This window comes from Glandiceps talaboti, chromosome 1 (assembly GCF_964340395.1).
Source record: "Glandiceps talaboti chromosome 1, keGlaTala1.1, whole genome shotgun sequence".
NCBI classification, from domain to species: domain Eukaryota; kingdom Metazoa; phylum Hemichordata; class Enteropneusta; family Spengelidae; genus Glandiceps; species Glandiceps talaboti.
Genome location: NC_135549.1, coordinates 13,223,239 through 13,234,841, shown reverse-complemented (window position 1 = coordinate 13,234,841; position 11,603 = coordinate 13,223,239). Strand labels below are relative to the sequence as shown.

Sequence of the window (11,603 nt, the reverse complement as noted above, 5' to 3'; positions counted from 1 at the left end):
GTTGTATCTTTTTATCAACCGTGAACACAAATTACGAACACAAATCCCTTCCGCAAATTAGAAGTGACAGTTTCCTCTAAATACATTAAATGCAAATTTCTACACACGATATGTTTTACTAGTTATGCACTGGTAATAATAGACGAGGGTTTTCATTTAATGACATAATTTATAGAATAAGTAACCATAACATTTATTGCTGAACATTGTTTTGGTATATTCAGGGATTGAAATAATGTAATGATGCTGGGTGAAGTAACGCTGAATGACTACTAGTGATAGAAATAACAGCCAGTGACATATTTAGTTCACCCATGCAGAATTGAGTTATTATATGTGCTTGTCTCCATATTATGACTTCTTGGCCAACAAAATTAAGATCGATCACTCTATTTCAATTTTTTGGTGAGGTTATAGATTAAAATTGCTAATGACAACAGCAAGAGAACCACAAAGCTAATTGTAAGACATGCAAACAGGCATACATACATACATACATACACTGTTCTGGTCTAGCGCTGTTTTCACACTTCATTAAACAAACTATTGAAATGAGCTAAATGGCTATTTCATCATTTTAGGCGAAGTTCAACGTATTGAACCGTAAAGCGTTTTACGGTAAGATATGACCTATTTTGGTCTCGCAGACGTACATCGAAGAATGTCAACACTTTCATCTCGAATGTCAATTATTTACAACCGTTAATTTCCTAGGTTGAACGCAAAAAAAATATAATAACAGTGACAGTAACTTTGCAGGGTATTAGCGTAATAAACTAAGCACTTCAATATTCTAATAGAGATACATACATTTTTTTTGCATTAAAACAGAACGACGACCCAATTTAATTGTGTTGTATTGGAACATCTGTGGCGCACTCAGCATGGGTATAGACCAATTGGCGACACAAGACTGCGGATGCTACTATGATAGAATGCTGTATGGTATAAGCATGTATTAAATGAACAGATCTTTCTGAGATGTCGTCAGGATATCATAAGGAGTTTTTTTTTTCGTATTTCATTCAGAGAGGATTAGTAGATTTGCGTGCCATTTTCTTACTACAAAAGGGACGTGCATTGTATGTATATACATATATGACGACATTTGTCAAAGCCGATTACCAATCCACGTTGACAAAACCATTGTTTGCGAGGGCCGTATGTTATGTTTGCTGCACACAAGAATAACGTCGAGGCTTTAGAAAGGATAATTCATAAATGACATGGCAAGAAATTAAACCTGGCAATGTAATATACATATGGTATAGGATACAAATTTTGCATTGAAGGATATTATTCTCAACTCACTTGTTTTTGCATTAATCAAGGGAAAGATTGTTGTTTTTGCATAATTAATAACGTTGCCTTGGAACCGTAACCCTGTGAAAAGTGACCTGAAAGTACTGCGCTCGAAAATTTATATTCAATGATTTTCCTTTGTTTTCGGACCACAATGATTTATCTTGCCCCCATTTGGACTCAGATTTTCACTCCTGGTTTTGCGAAACGCCTATTATCGCAAGGTACCCAGATACCCGAATATCGCAATTAAAGTCACTCGAGGAACGTTGGTCATTCATCATAAACTAATGTGATAGTGTTCATCCATGTACAGCATCGATAATGTTTACATTCACTTGAACAAAAAATGGTTGCCATGGTGAATGATGACAACTAGCTTTACTATAGTGACGGCATTCTCATCTGTAACCTATGATTTATAGCTATTAAAGTCAAAATAATGATTTACATGAGTGAAGGTTGAGTTTGGCAAATCATTCAGAAAATAACAGCGACAGGAAGGAATCGATTTTGCCGACTAAGACAGTCTTTAGGCTTTCAAGAGGTCATAATTTGTCTATCGAAGGCTTGACTCAAAAGTTCCTGGAAAGACAATTTTCATGGAACGTGATAATTCGCATACCTACTAAGGACTTTAAATTCAACCTTCTGTGAGAGTGAGGTCGTGAATGGCACACGATAGTCGACGTTTCATACGAGAAAAATAAACATTCTCATCAATATTATTGCTACTTTGAAGACAGTTCACCCACGAAAGTAAAAATGTATGATTAAATGTAACTCCTCATGAAACCATTCAGGCGATCTTACCTGCCTCTTGACAAATATTCTCATACTCTATACTTTCTTCGGTAAACATGCGATGTCGAAACTAATATAATTATGCCGAAGGCACTTACCTGTGGGCAACAGGTGCACAGCATCCACGAGCACATTTTCTAAGTCGACGACTAAGACTTCAAAAACTGCTGTCGCATAAATAAAGACCGTACACCTAAATATGGTTAAAAAGTTTGGAACCATGACGATACTATAGAAGGTATATTGACGTGTTGTAAAACGCAGACCCTGTCAACACTCTATGCTATATACGCTGCCCTTTTATGGAAACTGATACACCCAACGGAAACAAAGCCATGCGATCTTGATGTGAGCCAACTAAGCAAGACAATATCACGATGTCAACATATAACCCACTGGGAGGCAAAATGTTAACAGCATAAGTGATAGTTTGATGTCGTCATGTCCATGTCGCACTGCACTTACAATAATCAGGTGATGTGGTGCGTTGCAGATGCTAATCGGGAAGAATTGCTGCCTAGCCTCGTTTTCATCGAAATATGACACCCTCGACGATATACAGTGGAGACGTTAACCTTTACAAGTACACGACAATGATAAAAATGCATAGCGAGAAACTGGTAAGGCATTTTGACTATGATTTTGCGTTCCTGAAAGGCAGACTTGTACAGAATAACGAGCTTGATTTTAAGGCTAAAAACCGTAATCATTTAAAAATGACAGTAAAAAACTCTACACCGGCAAAAGCAGGTTGTGAATACTTGCATATATAGTTGTGTGATATTTCTCATATTTTACCGTAACTATGCGTTATTTACTTAATTAAACCCCAACTTGCCGGAACAAATCTATACATGATGCAATAGACAATACTCATGAATATTGTTACATTTTATTACTGGTTTGACAACAACTCTCACTAACAATGCTAGAAACAGAAAATGTAGCAAAAAGATATGATTACGGTTTTTGTTTGGCAAGATGATGAAATGTAGTACAATTTATGCTAGAACGTTTGTTGAGCCAGACGACTGTCTCTTTCAGCTGACATGGTTTTAATTGTACCAAGACTCAAGAGTTAATGTATTGTATGGACGTTATACATTGTTTTTCTCTGCCAATGCTCTGCAAATGACTAAATATCGTGCCCTGTATTTATGTTGTTACATGTTCGTCTGATCATCTTATCCACGTTTCCCTAGAAAACGCCGAAAAAAAAATGCATATAGTTACAACTACACCATACAACCACCAACCGCCATAAAAAAAATCCAGATGATCACTTTGTGATGCATGCTTAAATGACATTTTATGACGTGCATTTTAATTCGCGTAGTCAAATACAATCGGCATGTGAGCTTACGCGAAAGCTTTACAATCTCAAAAAACTACAATCCTTCACCGAGTGTTCTCGTCCAAACACTGATTCTAATAACCTTGTAATTGTCTGAAACCATGGAAACAACTTCAGAGTGTTCTCAGTGAGACAATGACATCATATCATTCATGAGTACATCGTTCACATAATTGAAAGTGAATACAAACATACGTACATACAACAAGAGGGTAAGACCTATCAATGAAATGACAAGACTTAAATCTAAATCTGTTGTTGACTCTCGAGAAGTGAACCGTAACCAACACTACACGGGGAATTTACCATTACTTGCAAGGTAGAAATATTGACATTATATAGTTTGATCTTTCCAGATGACCACATCCAATGACAGAGATGACGTAGGTAACTTTATCAGATGCATAAAGCATATGAGATTGTGTGTTAATCGTATTTTCTAACTGTGCTCGTTATCTCTCATTTCAATCCTATTGTATGGCTATTTGTAGATCGGAAGTATAATAGTGTTTGTACCTAGGGCATCGTCTAAATGACCGATGGGAGCATTTGATTCCGTGTATTCAGCTGTTGTATGGGTCACATCTAAACGTTTTCTGTATCAGTTTTGTTTCAGCATGTTCTTCTTTTCGATGAAACATCTTTTATGATCACTAGCAAACTGACATCTGCAGTGACGCAAACCAAATAAGCGTTGCTATGACGTACTTTAGGTGCACACAAAACTTAATTGCCGTTGACTGCGTGATCGTAGAGAAATGCATAAACCTACCAATATTAATGTTGTATGGAGATGTTACATTCATTTCAATACATAACTTTGTTCTATAGGTTTCTAGATTTCCTACCTAGATGTTAAAGATTTAACTCCACAAGCATTTTGCCACAATTATAAGCAGTTATATGTACTATGCGTGTTAGGTTTTAGGAAAAAAACCATCTATCAATACTATCCGATAGTATAGCTTTGTTATCTAACCATGGGGGGGGGGGGGGGGTCAAGTGACTGTTTTACATATTTCACATGATGGATAGTGAAGTGCTAGCTATTTCCAAGAAGCATCGATGCGATGGTTGGCGAGCAATTAACCTTTAGCTCAATTGCCTATTTATAACATAAAAAGAGCTATGCTCTGATGTTCATGTACCTAGCGGGTTATTTATGCATTCTGGTTACATCGATATTAGTTGCACATTTTGTGTGGTGGGGAACCTTCCCTTGACAAAACCAATCATGCCTTGAATATCTTCTGTGATTCTCTGTACTCAAGAAAGGCTGTGGAGATATCTTTCCGAGTGAAGGAAATGTATCAAGAAGTGTCGGGCCATTTACGAACTCGACCAGCCTAGTTATTAAATATAATTAATACTATTACTGTTGGCAAAGTTCATAACCGGCCAAGTTCTCCTACACTGTCCGAGTTCTCTTGCGAAAGAAATATAAGGTGTTTTGCTTGGGATTGGCTCTGAAAATACGGAGTGAAAGTGGTCGCAATATACTTGACGAATACTTGGCCCTATGGCAGTCTGGTTTACCCAAGCGTCATTTGTGAACGAATCACAGTAGAGTTTACATATTGAGTATTCAACAATGGATATCAGTTACTGTACTAGTCTGTGGTCTAGGAAAAATGTCGATAGTTGCTATGATAGTGGTTGTGAAATGCTGAATGTACGGGATCGGAGTGCGAAGTATTTGAACTGGGATTTTGACATACACGTATAACGGTTAAACCTACGAGTAACATGCCAAGTCGTATACGTCATATCTTTCCGACATTTCCAGTAGTGTGAGGATTCACCCCTTTGAAAGGTTATTCCCGAAAAGTTAGCTATTGAAAGAATATTTTTTATCTTGTCAAGTTTCCCCCCCCCCTAGACACATGTTGCGTTTATATTGATCTCTGCCTCCATAGAATTATGATATATGTAGATTGCCTATATATTCCATACATAGGTGGCGATGGGCATTGTACATCATCATAGAATTAGTAAAAACGACATTGGTGAAATGAAAACAATTGTACACTTATGTTCTATATCCAACTTCAATATCATGCACCTTATTTCCCATCAATGTGATGACCTATTGTTTTAAGGGGCAACAAACATATTTATGTATGCATAAACTGGGCATTAAGTTTACGATTTGTAGGCCAATCTCTGTGATAACGACGTGTACGTAATTTGGCCATTTACATATTCCGTGTTATGCAACTCTCTGAGAACAGAGTATTGGTGTCGATATATGACATGACGAACTTCTGTCAACATGATCGACATTTCGTTAAGTGATACACCATGTTTGACTTCGGCGTCTCTGAACGTACGTCACGGTGGCCGTGGATGCGTATAGCACATACCACCAAAACACGACATGAGAACGGGTGAATACCTCTTTGTCACGTCAGACGTGGTGAGCGAATTTGCCAATGAGATGTGATATGACTTGCTTTCAATTGTATGTAGGTTTAGTCATAAAATGTCACTTCGTCGATACACGGGTGTATAATAAAATGCGATGGAAACAAATCAACCCGTGCGATAGATGCTGTTTTATTTATTTATAGTATATACTATCATATACTTTTATTCACTTCAGCTTGTATTAAATTTCAGGTCTTCAGATTGCATTACCAGTATAGGATAAAGCTTGCTGAAGAAGACGAGGTAAAATACAACATAATAGTACTCGGATGTTTACAATGACCACTGATAATGAAGATAATGTGTTTTTTGTGTTTTTTTCTTTTTTCCGGGGGGGGGGGGTTCTTAGTTCCTTCGGTTTCACTTGAGCAAACACATTGCCTGAAATGATTCGAACGGAACAGAACGGAAAATGATTGTCGCCATGGTAACCTACTTATATGATGATAAGCCACTGCGAAAGCAGTGGCATTTAGAATTCTATTTTCGTTTTCACTGACTAGACAGTCTTATCTTGTTACCATGACGACTCAAACCACGGGAGCATTATTTTCAGTAACTCAATTAAGGTTGCCAAGACAAATTGGAAGGTTGGATAAAGAAGTGTGCCAATATTGGATTTCATATCAAAATAAGCTTCTAGCTATTTTTAAATTAATTTTAGATGACCAAGCAAGAATGTATCCACAAACCACCACATCTATAATGTTCCTCGAGCAATCTTTTGACAATAAACAACAACAACGACGACGACGACAACAACAACAACAACAACAACAACAACAACAACAACAACAACAATAAAGACAGTGTCTTGTCTTTGGTTACAAATGCATATAATTTTTGTAGATCCTCCTGCTCACATTTTAACGACCAATTTGGAAGCCTGTCTGTCAAAGCTTTTTGTCAACGATTTATAGGTAATTTTGATAAACACATACTTTGGGAAATTCCTGAGGATTATATAGGCGACCGTACGAAAAGACAGTAACCTAAATATCTTATAGAAATTAAATATTTAGATTGTTTAACGTATTAAAGGATGACCACTTGTTTGGTAGTACCAAATTCTGCATGACATTTTACAATATATGGCAAATCAGGAGAACGAGCTCGAGAACAAAGAAATATATATTTATGCCGACCAAAATGCAAAGTACTTCTGGTAGTTGAATTGGAAGACTGGAGTTGGAATGTACAAATTATGTAACAACAGAATATTGGAAAATTTAAAGCGTAAACTTTAAAATGTGCTGATATAACATTTCACTGAAAACCCTGGGATGTCACAATTGGCCTTCTAGGAATGACGGAACGTTATCTTTTGTCGTCTGCCGATAAGATTTCATCGACATTTTGACGATGGGTTTACTGAATTATTGATACATAATTCCTTTTCGACTATATTCACCAGTGTGAGAGTGATGATAGTATGTGTGTGTATGTGTGTGTGTGTGTGTGCGCGTGCGTGCTTTGTGTGTGTATGTGTGTTTGTGTGTGTGTGTGTGTGTGTGTGTGTGTGCGCGTGCGTGAGTGCTTGTGTGTGTTTGAGAGAGTGTTATATACTTTTGTTTACCCATGTTTTTTTGACATTGTTATTGAGTAGAAAACATCATAAAGTAGTCTTGTTAAATGAAAATCCAAAATAAATACATCTCAACCACGGAGACTTTTTTAAATAGAAAAATGCAGTTAGTCATTTATTTGTAATATTCAGAGTTTCAACATGTAGTATCTTGTAATACATACGTGAACTTGAACTGGAAAAATAAATAAGTTCTACATTACTGATACACCAATTGTCTGACTCATTGTATGTGAAGTTGATAGACACAGCCTTTTGACACAGCCTTAGACACGTAATGACCTCACGACTAAATAATATTACGGGGACCTTCTTGAAAGAATTGAGTTATTGCCCATCCACTTGTCTTTATTTACTTCTGTGTCGTTAGTAACATTCTTACGAATGAATTACAATGTATAATCAATGGAATAATATTGACAAGTCTAGGAAGGAGACATACTCCAATTCAAATACTGTACTTTACCTCTATATGACTAATAAAATCAATGAAATGGATATTTTACTCCATTTTGTTAAAATATATATGGACCCAGCAGGTGAAGGCCATGTCAAAAACAAATATACTAGTTCTAGCAGCAGAAAGGTTATAGCTGATAATAATGGTGATATTACTTTTATTTAAGTGCGTTTGTCTCTTTTTTGAATTTGCTTCTCTTCATATTGTGAATTTTTACAATCTAATATGGTTCCCACTATTCACAAATACACAATATAAACGTGCATGTCTGTGTGCGTGTTCGTTGTTCCGTATCACCTTTGGACAAAATTTGAAAGAAATAATGATATTGACTGGCAGTGCTTAAATTCCTCAAAGTGTACAAATAGAACTCGGGTGAGAAATGGTCTGACGTTTGTTATTAACCCTCAAGGCCATGATGGACTTTGGTCGGCGTCGAAAAAAAAAAGTTTGTCCCATATAATATAGGAATGGACACTTCACCGGAGACTCTTTGCGTTACAGCCTCTGTGTTATTCAGTAAATGTTATTTCGGTACACCAAATGTGGCTGAAATTCAGTCACTGTTCCTGAAGGGCAAGGAGGAGGTCAAATGTAACGTCACTAGCAGAAAAATCACATAGTATTATTTAAGAGCAGACACTCAACCTATGTCTTATGGTTCCTGTGTAATCGTACAAATAGTACATGTTCACCAAATATGGCTGCCATTAACTACAAAGTAACATGGGCACCAAAATTAATGTATATGTGTATTTCCCTTCTTCTGTATCAAATGTGCCCAAGATAAGGAAAGGAATGCCCACAGTTAATACCACAAAGTTTGTGCAATTGGCATTGCAAGAAATATGTTGATTTCGATATTATAACCCTGAGGGTCAAGGTCAACAGTCAAAATCTTAAAAGAAAGCTTGCAGTTAATAATATTGAGGTAGACACATGAATAGGGTCTTTATGTACAGTATTACAATTTTTGAGTCATGCAATAAATCATGATTTTATTCCAGCAATATGACTGCCATTCAGTAAAGAGTTATATGGGCACCAAAAGTAACACTTGTATATTTCCCTTGTTCTGTATTACCCGAACACGAGATTTAACAGAAATTGGCCACATAGGAATGTGCAATAATTACCTTGGTTGTGATAATTGACCTTGAAGGGCAATGTCAAGGTCTTAAAAGATAATTTGCACTTGATAATATGGCGATACGAGGCTCTGTGTATTATATTCTTTGAGTTATGTAGTAAATCGGGATTTTTGACCACAAGTATAGCCGTCATTCGGTTAACTTTGCATGCGTTGGAACAGTGGCGTGTATATGTCCCATATGATATGTCACCTTTGTATCAAGTTTCAATGAAGTTAAATATTGCATATCAGGGAAATGGCCTGGTGTATAACGTACAGACAGACGGGCGGAATCCATTGTTATAACACCCCTTCCAGAGGGGGCTTACAAGATTGAATGACTATATACATAGGTGATGATCATGACGAGTGAACAACCAGGCCATATATTCCATGAATCACAAATAAAACTGACGTGTGATGGCGCTACACACCGGTGTGCTCGTTTAGTGCTTGCGATCATATGCACATATGTGTTTTTTAAAACATTATACATGATCCATCCAAAGAAATGGGAGGTTTTGAAATTCCAGTCCTTTATTTACGTCCAACAAGTTATGAGATATATATTCATCATTTCTTTGTAATTTCAGACTTGATCACCCAATCAAACAATCGACTATTCCCTAGTATCCTTAAAGTTTTTAGGTGACAAGGTACCATATGGTGCAGATCATAGACCATACAATATTACAGTGGAGTTCCCCAGACTGAGTCAAAGCTATTAAATGAATTGTCAAGATCAGTGAGCTTGATCTGTTGAAGTTCAAACAAATTCCATTTCAGCAGCCAGTGAAAGTTGATAGAATCTGTTAAAGTTTAAACACATACTCACATACAGAGTCTCTATGGAAAGTCCTAAAATTGAAGAAAAAAATATGCAGGAAAACTGCTTCATTACGTTGACTGTATTTTTTGGTACACATGTACTATGGGAATAGAGTATTCTACCAAGTTGAACTTTCATTGGCTGCTGACCATGGATTTTGTTTGAACTTCAAAGATTATACCTTGTGTAGTAGTGTGCATGCTGTTACTGTTCGTATATCATTAACTAAATAAAGGGCCCACTGTGTAAATGATGTGTGTATGTCATCTTTTTGGTGTCTATCTCAATATGAAACCTTGTGATCAGGCTCACTGATCTTGATAGTTCATTTAATAACTTTGACTCGGTCTGGGGAAATCCACTGTAATGTCCACTGTTCAACTTATACATATCTAAGTCCCATGAAGCAACAGTGTACCAGTATGAACACAATGAAGGCAAAATACAGTTTTGGTAATCGCACGGAATTTATGTGATGTGAATTCATGAATTGACTCTCCAGAATCCAAAGTTTATGAACATACCTTTATTTCTAGGTGTGCAGTTCTCCTTGAAGAGATTTCAAATAAATTTTAAGATTTACAATTTCAATTGCAATTTGATGGGTGAAACGCGTGCACAGTTGATACAAACCATAGATGAAGGAGGTGTCCCCTTCAAGATCTATGCACAAACATACAACTATCAGAAACTTTCCGCACCTAAGTGACCTCCGAAGGCACCCCCAGACACAGCTGTTCCCCTGATTCCTGATTTGAGTAAGGATGGAAAGAGGGTGGAGATAGACTGGGGTGTGGGTGGGTTTAGGAGTTGAAGATTTAGGATGGGATTGGGAGATGTGAATGGGAGAATTGAGAGATGGTGCAATAATACTTGCGGGGAGGGGAAGGTTTGCCACCAAACAAGTCAAACAATACTCAATACTGGTGAAACCAGCCGAGGCTAATTTTACCAGAGTGAAGGAACTAATATCGTGATCAGCCGCCCACTGTTGCACATCGATCGTAATCTCTGGGTCCATTGCAGTTTGGCCGCTCGAAAACAATTCCGGTGTCGCATCTACATAGTCATCGTAAATACGACTGTAGGATCAGGAAGTGAAGAAATGACGGAAGATTCTTCAGGTTTGGCGACGTCTCATGCACCAGTAGTATCGTGAGGTAGAACACAGGGATACTCAGCTACGGTAAGACAGAGCTGGCAAACTGAACCGTCCGAAGCAGGACAAAGTAGGCAATTTTCGAAGGAAAAGCTGTGAAAGCTGGCGGCGGCTGTAGTTGCTTGCAAGGGAAAATGCTGAGTGACGCTAACTTGTAAGCGGCTTGAGATTTAACGCAATGTTTACTTATGTAAATTCCAAAAATTGGAGGGGATGATAGGCTGAAAAGAGCATGTATGCAAATTGCCTTGTAGACCCAAAGCCGGCACTTCCCCTCGATTTGAAACCAGTTAAACTTTAACTTTGCCCTCTTTCCAAGCCTTTATGAAAACAATGAGCAAGATTTGTGAGCGAAATGATAAGGCTTTAGATGCTTATCACCAGTTGAATTTACATGTAATCTAATTAAAATCTGATGTGAAAGCGGCTAGATGTCTGTATTTACCTGTATTTCCATCGTGTTGTGACACTTGTTTTGTTCGGGATGATCGCCGCCATCCCACGACGATCACCCGGAACAAAACAAATGTCACAACACGATGGAAATAGAG

At 37.4% G+C, this 11,603-nt stretch overlaps 1 protein-coding gene across 1 annotated transcript in view; it reads right to left on the bottom strand.

Annotated features, from left to right (window-relative positions):
- Window positions 1-2,594, bottom strand: part of LOC144433298 (uncharacterized) — a 15,874-nt gene extending 13,280 nt beyond the window's left edge. Inside the window, exon 1 of the mRNA XM_078121608.1 lies at window positions 2,205-2,594. Coding sequence (XP_077977734.1) covers window positions 2,205-2,328 — 124 coding nt within the window. The 5' untranslated portion in view covers window positions 2,329-2,594. The remainder of the gene's footprint in view (window positions 1-2,204) is intronic.
- Between the last annotated feature and the right edge of the window lie 9,009 nt (window positions 2,595-11,603).